The 18,507-nt window shown below is 37.5% G+C and overlaps 2 protein-coding genes across 2 annotated transcripts in view; one reads left to right on the top strand and one right to left on the bottom strand.

Annotated features, from left to right (window-relative positions):
• The window catches only part of PPAT (phosphoribosyl pyrophosphate amidotransferase), a 34,715-nt gene extending 16,334 nt beyond the window's left edge, over positions 1-18,381 (bottom strand). The window contains exon 1 of the mRNA XM_014857820.3: positions 18,007-18,381. Coding sequence (XP_014713306.1) covers positions 18,007-18,134 — 128 coding nt within the window. The 5' untranslated portion in view covers positions 18,135-18,381. The remainder of the gene's footprint in view (positions 1-18,006) is intronic.
• PAICS (phosphoribosylaminoimidazole carboxylase and phosphoribosylaminoimidazolesuccinocarboxamide synthase) overlaps positions 1-18,507 on the top strand; it is a 45,771-nt gene that overhangs the window by 3,811 nt on the left and 23,453 nt on the right. The window contains exons 2-7 of the mRNA XM_070505808.1: positions 3,586-4,017; positions 5,167-5,256; positions 11,086-11,157; positions 11,875-12,246; positions 12,570-12,635; positions 14,896-15,032. Of these exons, the coding sequence (XP_070361909.1) occupies positions 3,586-4,017; positions 5,167-5,256; positions 11,086-11,157; positions 11,875-12,246; positions 12,570-12,635; positions 14,896-15,032 (1,169 nt within the window). The remainder of the gene's footprint in view (positions 1-3,585; positions 4,018-5,166; positions 5,257-11,085; positions 11,158-11,874; positions 12,247-12,569; positions 12,636-14,895; positions 15,033-18,507) is intronic.

Genomic DNA, 18,507 nt, shown 5'->3' with positions numbered 1-18,507 from the left:
TGGTGGAACCAGCAGAATATTAATTGGTGTACAATAAACTAAAAAAGGGGGGAAAAATGAATGTGCCTTTTCCACTGCGGGATTAACCTCATGCAAGCGGTAAGGATAAAGGATTTGGTCCCCTCTGTTTGGCAGTAGGTAGTCTGGCTGAGCCTTGGCAAAGGACCCAAACACAAACTCCAAGAGGCTTCATGTTGTGGTAATTATAATCATCCTCAACCTCAAAATACCTTTGGCCTACTGCTGCTGAATTACATTTCTTCAGCGACTAAGTTTCCACTCTGTTTTCCTCCCCTTACTTTATACAAATGCATGAGGAGTAATGACTTAAGAGTTTCAGTTTAAAATCTCCAAGGCATGAGGCTCCTGCATACAATTTTGAGATTCACACTGGGAAACTTAAAAATTTCCTGAAGAAGTTGGGTAGAGAGCTTTTGTTTTTCACCCTCATCTGTTTGCTCAACTCCAGGCCCTTTTCTATAGACATAAAACTAGGCCCTAAACCAAATGAGAGAACAGCAAACCTTACCTTTCCTTACTGGTCTTATAATCAGGCTCAGATGTTAAATTACCTGGGTATGTCAGTATCTTCCACACTTCTCTCTACAGAGAATTCTTATGTAACTCCCGATTTTTATTTTCCATATTCCCAACTAATTCTCAAACATTTCCTAACTGCAATTTAGCTTCAAATAATTAGGAAGCCTAATTTAAAATTTTTGACGATTACTTTGAGAGTTTTAAATTTATACAATTACGCCACTGGAAAACTTCCCTTATTTTTTACTTTCCTATTTTAATATATGAATCCCTAACATAATCTTTAAGATGATAAACAGCATTTTCTTTATTCTTTAATGGGAATGCCTCCAAATATAAGGTGAATCAAGATTTTAAATGAATGTTTATGTCATTAAAATCACACTGAACATTTGATCTCCTAAAGTAAAATATAATACTTTTTCTGCTACTCAGTAAAACAAAATTGGAAAAACATATATGGAAATAATATAAGATGAATAAATCTTTAATTCAGAAAACTACAAAGAGCAATCAAAATGTTCTTAACCAGTCTAAAACCTCACTGTAATTAGGACTCATCTTCCACTTCACATGCCAACTGAATTGCAAATTCTGTATGTTGGATTCCTTTGAAAGACGTACTTCACTTTTTCCGCAATATCACCCTCCTTTGATTACTTTAAAACATAGACTATGACTCATTTTATGAAAACCTGTATAAAACATCCAAATCATAAAACAAGGAAATCAAGGAGGGACTTCATTTTTGAAGGTTGGCATGGTTCTTTTTTAAAAGACACATTCCCTAGTCCATTTGAACATAACTTAGATTAATTTCTAGAGTTAGTATCTATCAATCAATTAATTACATAAGATACATATAAACTCTTAGTAATTTGACCACGTGCCAAAACAAGATTTTCTGATTATTTCATTACATGACCTCTTTTACACTGCTAGTATCATTTATGAAGTGCCTACTATGTTAAAACGCCTCAATTAAGAAATGTAATTTGAGGGGCTGGCCCCGTGGCCGAGTGGTTAAGTTCGCGCGCTCCGCTGCAGGCAGCCCAGTGTTTCGTCGGTTCGAATCCTGGGCGCGGACATGGCACTGCTCGTCAGACCACGCTGAGGCAGCGTCCCACATGCCACAACTAGAGGAACCCACAACGAAGAATACACAACTATGTACCGGGGGGCTTTGGGGAGAAAAAGGAAAAAATAAAAAATCTTTAAAAGAAATGTAATTTGAAAACCACAACCATTACAAAATTAGCATAGAATTCTAGTTAGAAGTTCAAAATAAATCATGTCAATGGGATGCAAGAATTAACTTCTCTTTATATACACAAATATTAAAACCATATTATACCACTTTGTTACAAAATGTGTCTGTCACAAATCTATAATCCTTTGTGAATATGATCAAATTCAGCTCAAGCTACTAGCACTATAGGTTACATTAATCCAATTTTTATTTCCTTAGTACTTATTTTTAAAAGGAATTCTGTTTTCTTTCCAGGCAAAATGTCAGTCACATTAGAAGACAAGGAAGATATCTCAGGAAATCCTTTACTTTTGGTTTCTCATGTCAAACCAATGGAACTAGGTATAGTATGATCAGCCAAAAATATAATGAAACTGATCCAATTTCAAATTAGAACATAAAGACTGGTTTCTAATCTGAGAAATGGATGATTTTTTCCTGTTAGAAACACTTAGGATTAATTCATTTCCCCCTTTTTTACCAATCTATACTAAAAAAATCATTTCTAAAACAAACCGTTTCTTTAACAAATTATACATTGCCTGGAAATATTAGCCTTCAAATTTCCAACCTCTATGCTTTTAAGAAATCTGATGACCAAAATTACACATAGTAGCGTATTTATGAGCATATTTATTTAATGAGCATATCACTCAGCATTCTGAGGGGTCTAAGACAAACAGAATTTTACATTTGAAAGTAAATAATATCAAATCCATTATGAGGTCAAGTATGATTTTATTCACCCAATTAAAGTCAACAGAAATCCTCTTTTTGCTTCTAAATTCTTATTGAAGGTTAACCCAAATAAGCAAAAATACGGAAAAGCATTTCAAAACAAAGACATTATATATACCACAAAATAAAAACGACTCTCTATTTCAGGTAAATGCTACAGAGTGGTTTTTAATAACTTACATTACAGATGCTGGGGTCTGAACTACCTTTTTATTAAACATGAAATCTGAGAAAAACATAAGATAATATGGTTGTTAAAAAAACAATACATGTCAAGTAATGCTATTACCATAAAATGAGTTGCAAAACTGTGCAAAGACATTCTGCCTAGAAACAAGGCATTACGAAATTTCCGGCACATTTCTTTACATTAAAAGAACCTAATACTTCACTTAAAATGGCATTTGGTCTTTGACCAATGAAATATCTTTTATTGTCACAAGGTATAAGAAGTACCAATTGTTAGAATGTGCCTCTTCCATGCCCTTCATTCATGACTTGGTTCTCAACCCTGCCTGTCAACTAGAAGTGCAAGCTGGGGATGAGGGGTGGGGGTGGCAGACCAGGGCACTGGTTTATAAAAGCTCCCCAGAATCTCCCTCTGATAGGTAGCCAACGGAAACCATTAGATAAAGAAATAGAAAAGAAATAGAATAGCTTGCACCTATCCTATCACAAAAAAATTGTCTAAAATGAACCATTTTCTTATGTAATTATATTGCTTTCTACAAGTAAATAAATCTCAACTTTCGCTATATACTGGCATACACCCCACATACTAAAGGATTGGGATGGAAGAGAAAGAAATGATAGAGAATAAAGATGATCAAAACGTGACTAATTAAAACATAACTTTATTAAAGCCAGTCACTGTCACGATAAGGAACAGATTCAGGTTCTGTACTTCACTTCCCTGTTAAAGAGAAAAGCTAAGCTACAATTTGTTATTCCATCTCCTATGGAGAAAATTACTTTCTTTACTAATATTGCATCCAATTATTTATCTTGTCTGATGTATGTAACCCATGTCTATCTCTTTTCCTCCCCACCTGATACAGGTAACTCTATATCAATAATGGAACCCCCTAACAATCCAACTTTTATTCCAACTGTAGCAAATGAAGGAGGAAAACACTGGACTGTGCCAGAAGTCAGGGCTCTAATAGGCATCTGGTCTGATAAAAGCATACAACAACAACTAGAGGGAACAGTGAGAAATAAAAGGATATTTGAACAAATTGCTGCCAAGCTTCAGAAATTTGGAATAGAGAGAGACTGGAAGCAGTGCAGAACAAAGTACAAAAACTTAAAACATGAATATAAGACTGTAAGAATGGCTCAAGACCTAGGCACGACTAAGAGTATGAAATTTTTTACTGAGTTGGATGCTATTCTGGGACACAATAAAACAGAAAAATCGCAACAAGAATCCCAAGATAGAGAACAAGCTACAGAATGTGCCAATGTAAAAACAGAAGAGCATCAGACAGGTAGGAAGATGAAGAAAAGTAATCTTAATATTATCTACACCATATAAAAATGTTCAGTAGCATGATAACACAAATACAGTCTGTTAAATAGGTTTCATTAAAAGCTATTCAACAAGCTAATTGCTGGATTATAATGAAACAGATTTAATGTATATTTGATCTCCTCCAGAACATAATAAAAATTGGATTTCCAGGGCGAAGTTTAAAAACAGACCAATTTTAATAAAGTAAAAGTAGAGCTCTACATGGCAAAGTTAAAACAAATTTTCATACTAACTGTCGTAAAAACTGTGAGTAAACAGAAAAAGGGCATTGAAGAACTTAGAAGAATACAAAACCCATGAGAATGTCTTTGAAGTCTAAGTTCTTCTGCAACACATCATAAAGTTCTTTAAAATGAATTTAACCCAAAGGACTGAGATATGGTATACACAAAGCATGAAATAAACTGGATGACTTCTAGCCCAGGAGTCAGGAAATGCAAGTTCCAATTCAGTCCCTCTGGAACCTTGAATCAACCAAGTATCTCCTGTAGACCTAACACTGTAAAATGGGGAACTGGACAAGATGGTCTTAAAGACCTCTACTCATCGTAATGTTTCTAGATCTTAATATATGCCTTAATGATGCCATCTTAATTCTCAGAGTATGAGTGTGTCTCTAGGAGAGAGAGAGAGAGGAAGGAATGATAGAGAGTTAGGATTTGGAAATGGTGAGAAATCCTAAAATGTTTCACTGGCTGGAAAGAAAAAAAAAGGTCTGCCAGAGAACTATATACCTGCCCTATTAAAATTAAAATGTAAAATGACAAGAGATAAAGTAGCCCAAGAGTGGTGGCATGATTATGTTCATACAGCAATTGCTGGAGATGCAGCTGAAGATGACTCTATCAGTTATATGTCAGAACACCCAATTAGAGACTTGTAACACCAGATATCTATAGTGCTAAGATATCACTATATCACAGATATCTAAAACTAAAAGATGTTTAAGAGTAGGGAATCCAAACTACAGAAAAACAAGCAGCCACGGTATTTAGTATCAAGTTCACTCTAAAAGGCAAAATAATATATTAGAGTTTAAAATGCAATTCTGAAAGTGAATAAAAAACAAAAACGAACCACTATATATCTCATTATGTTCATACAGTCACTGCTGGAGATACGGCTGAAGATAACTTGCTCAGTAATATGTCAGAAGAACTAAGAGAGAAAGATACAAAACGAAGTCCTGGCACAGGTAAAACAATATTCTTTGGTTTTTTGTGTGTGACAAAATATATAGATGTTATTATAAAATGCTGCTACGGACTGAACTGTGTCACCCCACAATTTATATGGTGAAGCCCTAACCCCCTATGTGACAATATTTGGAGATGGGGCCTTTAAGAGATGATTATGTTTAGATGAGGTCATGAGGGTGGGGGCCTTCATGATGGGTTTTATAACATAACTATATATAATACTATAATAAGATGTTACAATACCTAAGATATTATTGTAAGATGTTATAAAACCATATACAAGAACGTTATAAAATGTGAGGTACTGTTGGATAATACTCATATTCACAAAATACAGAAATGGAAGGTGGAAATTATTAATGAAAGTTATGTTCCCTATGGCTGTTGTTCTCAAAGTGTAACAGCATCAGCATCATCTGGAAACTTATTCAAAATGCAAACTCTAGGGCCCCATCCAGAATCAGAAACTCTGGGGTTGGGGCCCATCAATCTGTCAAGTCCTTTAGGTAATTCTGATACACGCTCCCCTATGGTATAGGGTACTAAGGGGGTGGAAGAGAGCGAGTGCTTCCTATCTGATAGTTTGCCTCTTCTATGCAAACCAAAATTGGGGGTAGGGTGGGGGACCACCAAGGCCCCAAGCAGAAGCCTGGCTGTCACAGACCTTGCACATAAGCCTTTCAGTCCAAAGCTTCATATAGCCTTGGAAAGTGTAAAGATCAAAGATCACTGTTGACTAATAAAACAAGGTAATCAAATTCCCCACATTCTTGGCAAACTTCTTCTGATTTATCAGATATGACTAAAACCTCAATGGGGGCCGGGCCAGCCCATGGTGGAGTGGTTGAGTATGCTGGCTCCGCTTTGGCGATCCAGGGTTTCTCTGGTTCAAATCCTGGGCGTGGACATGGCACTGCTCATTAAGCCATCCTGAGGCGCCGTCCCACATAGCGCAATCAGAGGCCCTCACAGCTAGGATATACAACTATGCACTGGAGGGCTTTGGGGAAGGGAAAAAGAAAAGCTCAGTGGAAGAAAGGAAAGCTGTTAGAACAGTGACAGGTAAAAACGAAGGGAAATTAAGAAGACTAGCTGGACAGGAACACGTAGCTGACTACGGGCATGATGACAATGGGCAAACAAACTGTATGTTCCCAAGGTTTCTGATGGCATCATAGCAATGATTCCTGTCATTAACAGTTAAAATCAGATTGCTATCCTGTGTAATAAGATAGAAAGATTTCCATGAAAAAAATTAAGAGCTTTGGCATTCAGAAGATTTTAGCTTGTTAGTCCTCTGGAAAACTCACTTAACTACAATACCTCAAGATCACTTCTTAAATGTAAAAGGAAAAGATTAAGTAAGATATAAACTGACAGTTTTTTAAAAAAAATTGTTTTGTATGTTTACACGTTAATTTGGAATATATCCAGAAAATATGAAACAGGATATATTTACAGTCCTTCTAGAAATTACGCTACTTTAATTTTTCACATGAAAATAAAAGCAAAGGTAAAACCCACACAGGTTTTATCATATCTAAATACATATGAAAAAAATTTAAACAGGCAGGGATTTTAGGCACACCCGTAATATATACCTATTGATGCATAAATCACCACTCCGCTACTTAGAAAGTTGTTGCATTGAGGTATAAAGATACAGATGTTTATCTTTAGGAAATAAATTCACATCCAATGTTCTTTCTTTAGAAACAAAAACACAATAAAATGATATTTTCATGTAAAAATAGGTACAGGTTACCTCATTTTTATTTTATATATTTTACTGATGAAATATTGTAACTGGAGTTGCTACTGTCCATATTATTAACATTGAAGGAGATAAAACTGATCCCCCCAAAGTAATTTCTTTCCTATCTTAAATGTATCCTATAAGTTTCTTTCTAATTTCAAACAAAAATCCAGCCAGAGCTGTGGACCCCCTGGATTCTGGATAAATAATTAGTTGCCAATTTAGAACTCCTGGAGATTTTGGTCCAGTATAGGTTGTAGAGTGGGTTTAGACACCTGTATTTTTATAGATCATCAAGCACAGCCACAGTTGAAAACCATAGGTAGGTTGTCTTGTGTAGAGAATAAGATCAGCAGAAGGCTGAGGAGAGTAATAACATAAATTCTAATTTGATTCCATTCAGGGGAGAAAAATTAGCTAATTCTACTACATGAACACCTAAAAATGCATGATTAAGGCAATATGAAAGAAGTTAATCACTGGGAAAAATCAGAGAACTCTTAGGCTAGGCCTATTATATTTAGTAAAAAGAAAAGATCTGGGAAAATTGAATAACTACTTCTTTGGATCTAATATAAATTAATTTTTCTCCCCAGTCTGAAGTATAAGCAAAAGAGGATAAAAGGAATCAGAAAGTTAGCAGAGGAGAAAGAATGCCTAAAGAGAAATTAATGTTTGACAATCTTATCAGCTACCTGTCTCTTCTAAGTAGGAGAAACAAAACTGACTTAATTCATCTCCAAATCAGCTGCCATTTATATGAAGTGAAATGCCTCAATATCTTGGTATTCTTGCAGGTCACTGCTTTCTAGTATAGGACAGTCACAGGTAGATGAATTTTGGCTTGGAGGGGTGGAGACACACATACTTAACTCAGCACAGAAGTCCTGCAGTAGTACATTATATCCTATTAGAGGAAGTCACTCTTATCTTCAGCCTAAAAATCACAAGTGAAAGACGACACTGTTCTTTTAAGAATAATTGTAGGGGCCAGCACAGTGGCACAGCAGTTAAGTTTGCACATTCCACTTTGGGGGCCCGGGGTTCACCAGTATGGATCCCAGGTGCAGACCTACACACTGCTTGGCAAGCCATGCTGTGGCAGTGTCCCACATATAAAGTAGAGGAAGATGGGCACAGATTTTAGCACAGGGCCAGTCTTCCTCAGCAAAAAGAGGAGGATTGGTGGCAGATGTTAGCTCAGGGCTAATCTTCCTCAGAAAAAAAAAAAAGAAGAAGAATTGTAAAACTAACTTCTTCCTTTTGGCTGTGATAAAATGTATTTCCAAAATTAAAATTTTCATTATCCCCATAATTTAACAAAAATTAGCAATGTGATGGCCAGCAGAGGGCATTAAAGTATCTATTACTAGTATCTCAGAAGGTATGCTAAGCATCTTGTTTTCTGCAATTAATTTATTTCTTTTAACAGACCAAAAATTGGAAATAATTTTCTTTAAAATGGAATATTTAAACACTTTTGTATATTTTGCATACAATTCGGGTAATCAGTGAAATCATTATGTAAATTAAGGTACCTTGGTCATGTGAAACAACACATTGAGAAGCTTTAAAATTTTAATCCAATAGGAGATCCAGATAAAGACTTGATTGTTAAAATTTCAGAAAACCTAAGAATTATAAATGTAAAAAAAGCTCAGATATATGTAAGCTGATAAATTTAAATATAAGCAACTTGTTAATTATAAAGGCATGACTTTCCTAATTCTTACTGCTTTATATTTTAATAAACTTTTAAGAAGCTGTGACATAACAAAGAATATATCTGACCTTTGTCCCCAGTTCCTGGCATACAGCTTCAAAAACCTTTGAAATTTCCAGTGATAGAAGTGTCTTCTTTATTCTGGGGTGACCCAAGGTGGGCTCCTAGATAGCTTCAGGAAAGGGCTGGTCATGAGAAAAACCAACCTTGTGATTAGAGGGTGGGAGCTTTTGGGCCAGCCCAACCTCCAGCAGCGGAGTGAGTCTGGAGACTGAGTTCAATCATGTAGCCAGTGATATAATTAATCATGCCATAATGAATCACATCAACAAGAACTCTGGTTCAGAGGAGCTTCCTGGTTGGTGAGCACATTGATGTGCTGGGAGGATGATATCTCCTGACTCCACAGGGAGATGGCAAGGAAGCTCTGCATCCGGGACCCTCCCAGACCTTGCCCTATGTGTCTCTTCATTTGGCTGTTCCTGAGTTCTACCTTTCAGAATAAAACTGTAATCCTAAGTATAGCAATTTCCTAAGTTATGAGTCATTCTAGCAAATTATCAAACCTGAAGGAGGGTCATAACAGACCTGGAATTTGCAGCCACTCAGCTGGAAGTGTGGCTAGCAGCTGAAGTAAGAGCAGTCTTGTGGAAGATTGAGCCTTTAAAGCTGTGGAGTCTGATGCTAACTCTGGGTAGTTAGTGCCAGAATTAAATTGCAGTACACACAGGTGGGGCAGAAACACAAGAGAAACTAAATGCGCCTCCTTCCTTAAAAGATGTTAAATTTAAGGATTCCTCCCCCATATGACATCTTATTTCCTAGGACTAATTACTCAGAATTTCTACATAACACCTAATCTCCATAAATGTTTCTATTTCTCAATATGTACGATATGTACCTTAGCCTAGAACTGATGGCTTTAGTCACAAGTAAAATGTTATAAATTCATATTCTGCTGAAATAAGGTTTGAGCTCAAAGGTTACCTTGGACTTGTACTCTTGAAAAAGTAGCCACTGGGGCAAGGGTAGGAGAAGGGTTTGGGCATGGAAGGTAGTAGGTGTAGCTACAAAATGGCAACCAGAGGGATCCTTATACTGTTGGAATAGTTGAATATCTTGACCTTGACGGTGGAGACATGAACCTTACATAGTGATAAAAACATACACACACTCACAAATGAGTACAAGTGAAACTGGGGAAATCTGAATCAGAATGGTGGACTGTACCAACGTCTATATCCTTGATGTGATCGTATATTATGGTGTTACAAAATGTTACCATTAGAGAAAACTGGGCAAAGTATAAAGGGGATCTCTCTCTTATTTCTTACAAATGCAGGTGAATCTACAATTATTCAGCAAAAATTTCAATTAAAAAAATAGCTTACTAGGTAGCCCTATGTGGCTCCAGAGTACTTGTCATTTGAGGTCTTGATATTGCTAAAAGCTAAACTTCATCCCAGTCTCACTGTGCAAATGTCCTTAATAAGAAGATCTGGTCCTATCTTGATATAAATCTCCACATACCTACTGTTGAATATGCTTATGTGCCCCCTAACCACGTTCTGCCTCACTGGTGTATTAACACCAACTATTGTCTAGTTTTACAATAGTCATTACAAGCAACTGCATAGACAACTATATTTAGTAATGCAGAATGTTTTTCAAAAAAATAACGTCCCAGTGTATAGGAAAGTACAGCTGAGGTAAAAGAATAATATCATAGCATTTCTATACTTGAACGTAGCAATCCAACATCCGCATATGAGGAGGAGCTTTCGCCAAATTACAAACAGCTGATTTGTAGACATCCTATGCATACATTGGTACATTAGAAAAATCCATGTTATATTTACCAGGCTAAGCACCATTGGTTCCTTAAAATGTTTAACACCTGTCTGCTGTTAATGTCTCAACATGAAATTGCTAAAACCACTTAATGTCTTTTATCTCTTTGTACTGTATTGCAGTGAAGATCATTCTTAGTTATAATGAGGATCAAATGAGCAAACAGATTAAGAACTCTTTGTCAAGCATTAAAATGTAACAATGAAAGATGTTATCAAATTGGGTCTAAAAGTTCTATCATACTCCAAATACAGCATACTGCCTTGTGACTTTTAAGGCAGAATACTCCTAAGATTTTGAAGGTGGTGAATACTACAAGGCCATTTTAAAATTTGGTTAGAGATGGCATACACTCTTGGCTTCAAGGTTACAGTTTTGATGCTGGAATCCAGCCTTACTGGTTTTTAGTTTTGCAGCACAATCTTCAATTACGAAAGTAGATTAGAGTTTTGTAAACAACAAATTTAAATTGCTATTCTCTTTGTTTTCCGACAGAAGAAGATACCATAAGCACTGTCTCAGAAGAGGTGGGCAGCCTCACAGCACCACAAAGTGCCACTGGGTCAGGTATGGGGTCTAAATTGTTGAATTTTATTTATTTTTGCTGAGGAAGATTAGCCCTGAGCTAACATCGGTTGCCAATCTTCCTCTTTTTTTGCTTGAGGAAGACTAGCCCTAACCTAACATCTATGCCGAGCTTCCTCCACTTTATATGTGTGGGTTACCACCACAGCATGGCTAATGAGTGGTATAGGTCTGTGCCCAAGATCCGAAACTGTGAACCTAAGCTGCTCAAGTAGAGCGTACCGAACTTAACCACTATGCCAGGGGCCCTAAACTGTTAAATTTTAAATGTTAATTTGATATTTAAAGTCTAATATACACCAGTTTAAGTAGTTATAGGGCAGATCTCTATTGTGTATAACCCCAAATGCCCCATACCTGAGCTGGTGGATAAAATATGGTAGAGGAAGAAAGTGTCTATTCCTACTTCTTACTACAAGAAATTAGTAAACACTGAGGCTCTTCATATTCATAAATATCCAGTGAAGATCACTTATTGATGAAAAGCAGCTAAGTTATTCTAATATTGGGGATAAGTCTGCCTTATAATTTTAAAAATATTTTATTTGAATATGAATGTATGAAAACATTTTTTGACCCTCATTGAAATCACTGTAATGCTCAGTGCTTTACATCAATCCAAGTTGTTTTAAATGAATAACATTCAAATACATGATTTATCTGTAAGTTTGAATAATTGCAAATCATGTTGATTTATAGGTAATCATATTCCTGTAGAAGATGCTAAAAGTCATTTAGAGATTGTAACAGCGAGTGACACAGAGGCTGGAAAACACTGGTGTGACAGTGAGGTCAGAGCGCTTATACACGTATGGTCTGACAAAAAAATTCAGCAAATGCTTGAAGGGGCCACAAGAAACAAAGAAATATTTGAGGAAATTGCCAGAAGACTAACGCAATTAGGAATAGACAGAGACTGGAAACAGTGTCGTACTAAATACAAAAATTTAAAATACGAATATAGAGTTTTACAAAGGAAAAATGGCAACCCTCAAAGAAAAATGAGATTTTATGAAGAAGTTGACTGCATCCTAAGACGACCAACTCTCAGAACTGCCAAATGGAAACATGGTAAGCTTGGAATTGACCTTTTAAAAAAAATTCTATAAACGTTCCTCTTTGCATTTTAATTTAGTGAGAAACTCTTCAGAAATAAAATTCTAACACTATTATATGTTCAAATGACCCCCAGAATTATTATAAAACATGTACCTAAGTTAATAGTTTTAATTTCTTTCCAAACCCTGTACCAAAATACTCCTAATTCTTAAACTCATTCTTCTTTACCTGTCCAGTTGCTTAAATGTTCTTACTTTAGTGTACTTGAATGCTTGAAGACTAATGTATTTTAAATGATGTCATAATGCTTCTTTTCCCATGTTGTTTGTTTTAAGAACTATTTGAAGGTCATACCAAAAACCCAAGAACTTTGAGCATCAAGAGAAAAGCATATGAAGATGGTAAGAGCCTCAGAAATGCCAAGTTTTTCCATGTTGAGAGAAAAGCTTCTGTTGCTTTTACCTGATAAGAGATGTTTATGCCTGTCCTTGAAAATTAGACTAAATATATTGTTTACGAGCTGCGTGAGAGCAAAAAATGCTGAGAAATGATTTCTTTCATAGCTCATTATGAGTGAAAGTAACAGAGTAAATGGAAACTTTCCCAGAGTCAGAAATTTCCGCACAACTATGCATTTATCATGAGCCTTTAAAATTAGACTTCACAGTGACTGCTATCAAGACTGGGATACAAAAGGGCAAAAACTCCACAAACCACTAAGTTCTGAATTTTGGTTTTCTTCAAAGGTAGTTAGTAATGGGAATAACATTTTAGTAATTCTACAAATAAGCCAAACTCACAAGCCAACCTAATTACATGAGCAGTAATTCAAAAGGAACCCATTACAGACATCAGAAAAGGTAACGTAACGTAGCATAGCAAAGAAGAAAACTGCAGTACAGAAGAAAAAGCAGGGACTGACAACAGAAAACCTGTGTTCTAGTCTCTCTCTGACCCTAATAACACAGAGCAAATCACTCCATCTCTCTGGATCTCTATGAAAATTCAGCTTTAGCATTTAAAGATTTATAATTTATCGAACTGTTTTGAGTAGATACAAACAGCCGAAGAGCTCAACTTTTAACACACCCATACAACCACCACTCAAATAAGACACAAAACATTACCAGCACCCTAGAGGCCTCCCAGTCATGAATCATCTCCCTAGCCTCCCTACAGGTTATCACTATACTCACCTCTATCACCATAGATTAGTTTTGGAATCATACAAGATGTACTTAGTACATATTTTTTAATGTCAAGCTTCTTTCACTCAACATTGTTTGTGAGATTCATCCATGATTTTACTTGTAGCAGGAGTTTGTTCCTTTTTGTTGCTGTAGAATATTCCATTAGAGGAATATACATCCCCCTAGCCTCTTTATCTGTTCCACTGTTGCACATTTCCATTGCTTCCACATTGGGACTATTATGAATAATGCTGCTATAAAAACTCTTGTGCATGTCTCCCAATAAACATATGCATGCATTTCTGTTGAGTATATACCCAAGAGTGGGATGCAGGGTCATGGGGTATGTGTATATCCAAGTAGTGTTCTAAGCACTTTACATATATTAATGCATTTAACCTCCACCACAACTCTATGAGGTGGGTGCTATCGTTATCCCCAGTTTACAGAGGAGGAAATGGAGGCATAGAGAAGTCTGCGCTCTTGAACCAGCTGGCTACACTGCTTCTCTGTGAGGGGCAGGGAACACATTTGCGCTGAGGGTACAGTATTCCCAGTATCTGCCACAGTGCCTTGCATATACATAGTAGGAGCTCAACAAATGTTTTTTGAATAAAGTATTAGAGAATAGCAGGAAACACCCTCTTAACTGCCCCCTCCACCTCCTGCCCAACATCAGCTCAAGTGAGTTGAAAATTTTATTCTCCATTTTTGGACATAAATTGCAAGCCAGAGGAGTTGCTCTACCTTTGCCTTCTCTTAATACCCTCTAGTGGATATACTATTGCAAAGTGAAATTGCTAAGGGCTAACCACATTGAAGTATCATTCCCAACCCAGTGAATTTGTGCGCTGGACCTTTAAACATATAAATCTAGTCCAACAGAGGAGAAAACAGACTCAAAAGTTAGAAGACTTGCCCAAGATCAAACTGATGTTACTAGGAAACTTGGGACTAGATTTCAAGTCTTAAGTTAAGGAGCTATTCCCAATACTGACCAAAACGATAAAGCAGTAGTACTCTGAGACACTTCTGGGGATAAATTCTGCTTCAGACTAATGCAAAATGCAAAGTTCTAAATAATACTATAACTGGAAGAATTGAAAACACACGATTTAAGACTGAGAATCATTAAATCACAAAAGTAATTGAATTAAAAGTTTTTCAAAATCAAAGACTGGAACAATTAGCAAAGACAGTTTTAAAATAAGTCACTTCCCCAAACAAGGGGATATAAAGCACTATAGGAATGTGACACATTTGGTCATTATCACTCAGAGATGAAAATCAAAATAAAGTTGTCCCCAGTGTTAATTTGGCAACTCAGAGCAAGTTCTCTTACAACCTAGGCTGGGTTCTCCAACAAACTAAATGAAGATAACTGGGAACTAATTCCATAGAGGTTTGTCTGAGTGCATCTGTCTTTCTCACAGTGCCTTTCCAGTGATAATGTTATATACTCTATTTGCAGAACCAGCGTCTGTATCTTTTAAGAAAACTGCTCCTGAGATCATTGCAAACTGGTTTCCTCAAAGCATAACAGAATCCAAAGATTCTACAGAAAGTTTCTGCAGACAGGAGACCCCCTACATGACCCAGCTTCATCAGGTAAATCTCACAAATTTTTAGAAGAGGTGTGAAAATGTTTATCAGTTGTAGTGTTCAATTCCTAACCCAGGAAATTGCCAATTCACTGAAGGGACGGGCATTTTCATTTCCTAACTAAGCAAGGAAAGGCTAACGTTGATTCATGGGATAAATCTATGAAATTTTAATATCTAATTCTTTTTATGGAATCTTCAAATATGTCCATGTCATTCTAGTCTCCATAAAATGTGACTGTGATTTAAAGATGAAGATTTTTGATCTGCAAGGGGGTGTGTGGTTTGTCCAGAACTCTGCAAACCACTGATGTGTTTTCAGGACTGAAAAAGCATTTGGTGATTATATGAAGCTGACACGAACAGGTACGCACACACAGCTTACAGCCAGAGAGGACATTTTCAATGTTAAACTAACATTCTCCCTGACAGAAAGGAGTGCTATAGAATAAATCTGCAAATAGCCAGACGACCACTAAAAAGAAGTACTTCTGGATGAACCCATCTGGATTAAGTATCCAGCGCATGACTATCTAGTAATCGTTACTCCATTTGTAATACATAATATTCTAACTTTCAGGTATTCTGTCACCCTGAGAGTAAGTTTTTTGAGGTCAGATTATGGCTAAGACAAAAAGAGAACCAAATACAGTGCAAAAATGATAGTAAATCTTACCTTCTAGATTCCATGTTATAGAAAGATAACGTATAACAGATAAATTCCTTTGTCAAAAAGGGAAAAAAAATTGAATCTAGTTGCTGTTGTTTTAAAACTAACCATTCAAAATAAATAAATAAATAAACAAATAAAAATAAAACTAACCATTCAGTGGAGGGGGGAGAGGAGGTAGAGCCTTCTGCAAGAGACCACACATGCCAGTGTACAGGGTATATAACGCCTACTGTTTATTGAGCTATCACAACCTAGCCAGTTTTGACATTCCTTGACTGAATGCCATATGAAAACATTAGTTCTTAATCTCTGACCCCAACCTACTAGTTTAGAGTAGCAGAAAATTTTATCTTCTAGACATAAAGGAGTTTCATTGTTCTTCCATCAGAATCAGTTTCCCAAAGGGTGAAGATTTTTGCTAACTTAAAATTTTCAGTTGGATAGGATTATGGGCTAGAACTGGCCCTCTCGGTGCACCTTAATGATTCTATGCCTACACAATAAAAATCTTAAATAGTTTTCCACTAACACATTTGTTTTCCAGAAGCTACTGGGTTTCTTGCCACTGTTGTTGAGATTATCACAAGGTCAATTTTCAACACCACAGTTTAGCAAAGACTTTTGATCAAATGAGCAGCCTAACAGAACCCATTTAATATTGCTCTATTATCATATAATCACATTTGTCGCTTTTATCTTGTATTATCTAATCTCATAATTCTTTCACATAAAAGCAATTGTAGAAAAGTGCATGTAACTAGGAATCGAGTTGTATTCGTTAAAAAAAAATCAGCCCCTTTTTCTTCAGGCAGAGACTGGGGATGGACTTTCTGAGTTATTTTAGCTAAAAAGTACATAGTTAAGAAAAAAAATTCAAGATCAGGCCATATATTTCCCACAGACCACAAGGCAACTCTAAAGATCCCTAGTTTCTGCACACCTCTTCCCATGACAGAATATCCAAAATAACTTCTCTAAGAATGTTAGAAACTAACGTTGCTCTGGACTACTATATAGATTTTAGTTTTTCCTTGGATTATTTATCTAATCCTCTCAAATGTATTTTAAAACAAGATCTCTATTATGGTCAACCCACAGTTATCCAAGATTAGAGTCATTCAAGTTAAAAATATCCTTTTTGATTCATCGGGGATCCTAAATTACTCTCACTTCTTAGCAAGCAATGAGTACACAAGATGTGAAACTCAAACTCAAGTATTTGGGACCCAGAAAAGAAGCAAAAAGGCTACTTTCAACTTAAGTTTGGTGAGGGAAAGCTAACCATTTGGAATGCATTTAAGCATATTGCTCCCATATTGCCAAAAGGGTTACTGCTAAGTTCCTTAACTGTCCTAGTTGTTGTTGCTACGGTAATGCCTTATCGAAACTTTGTAATACTTTCAGTGGTAATATCAAACCTAGGTTTATATTTCTTAACCCAACTGAACTGTTTACATCAACTTCCAGTTAGGTCAGGTAGCAAGAAATGGCAAGATAACGGAAGCACAGTTATTTTTTAACTCAAAGGGACCTACCAATTTTTCAAAATCAATATGTATCCTGCTATAGAGGAACTACCCCCCTCTCCTTCTTTTAAAAAAGGGAGTTACTTTTTTGGCACTCTTCTTACTACCAACCTTTTCATTCATTATCTAAAACGTTTACCAATGAAATCTTTTGCAGATGCACTATCCCCTGTGATTGGTTTATTATCAGTTAATTTATACAAGATCTTCAATCGGTAGTTCCTTTTGAACACCAACTAGTCCTGTTTCGCTAAGTTACCCTATTTATAACTACCACCAAAGCCACAATCTGCTCAACAGTTCTGCCCTTGCAAGCAAACAAAAGCTTGTGCTGTTTGGAGGCTCCGCGCGAAGATCTCAGGGTGCTGTGGGTCCTGGACCAGCAGCCACCCGACACGAGCCGATAAGGAGAGCAGCTCCAGGCTCTGGGAGATTGAAACAAGCAAGCAATCGGGAGCAGCCCGGACCAAGCTAGCCTAAGCGAACCAGAGCCTTACAAATTGGTCAGACTCAAGAGGCGTGCACAAACTGGAGGAGGGCAGAGGGCCTCTAGGGAGCATTAGGCGTTGAGGGGATAGGCTGAAGTCCAGGGAGGCAGGGTGGCCCCCGCGCACGCCTTGGCAACCTGGTCGATGCCACAGGCAAGTACCGGTTCAGGTAGAGAGATCCGGCCTCCCGGCCCTCAAAAGCGCGCGAGGTTGCCAATTCGGGCAGCAGAAAGCGCCTCGGGCAAACAGAGAAGCATACGCGCCGCCACCCCCACGCCTCGCCCGGCTGCTCACCGGTGTTGTAGCCCCACGAGTCCCAGAGTGATCACATGCGGCACATCTAGCTGCGTGGGCCACTCTCCTGAGGCGATGCACCCGAACACGCCACATTCCTCTCGGATCCCCAACTCCTCCAGCTCCATGTCGCCGCCAATAGCACGTGGAAGGACCTGCCGCCGCAAGAGGGATCTAAGTACCAAGCAGCAGCGTCTCCCTCGGCCGGAAAACCCAAGGAGCTCGAGCCCGCAAGAGCTTCCTCCCTCACGGCGGCTCGACCCTCGCTACTGCGGCGGCGCGAGCTTTCCCCAAGTGAGCGTGATTAGCTCGCCCCCTTTTCCCGTCACCCTCTCCCGCCCCTCTCCGGGCGCACCAATGAGCGAGGACCGAGGAAGAGAGTCTGCGGTTGAGGGGCGGAGTCATGATTGGGTGGGGGTGGAGCTAGTCCTCTACCAGAGCCCTACGGGAACTAGTTTTTCTGCACGTGGAAATCTCCGTTACTTTCCAGCACCCAAGGCT

Source organism: Equus asinus, chromosome 3, assembly GCF_041296235.1.
Source record: "Equus asinus isolate D_3611 breed Donkey chromosome 3, EquAss-T2T_v2, whole genome shotgun sequence".
NCBI classification, from domain to species: Eukaryota; Metazoa; Chordata; class Mammalia; order Perissodactyla; family Equidae; genus Equus; species Equus asinus.
This window is presented reverse-complemented; position numbering and strand designations above follow the sequence as displayed.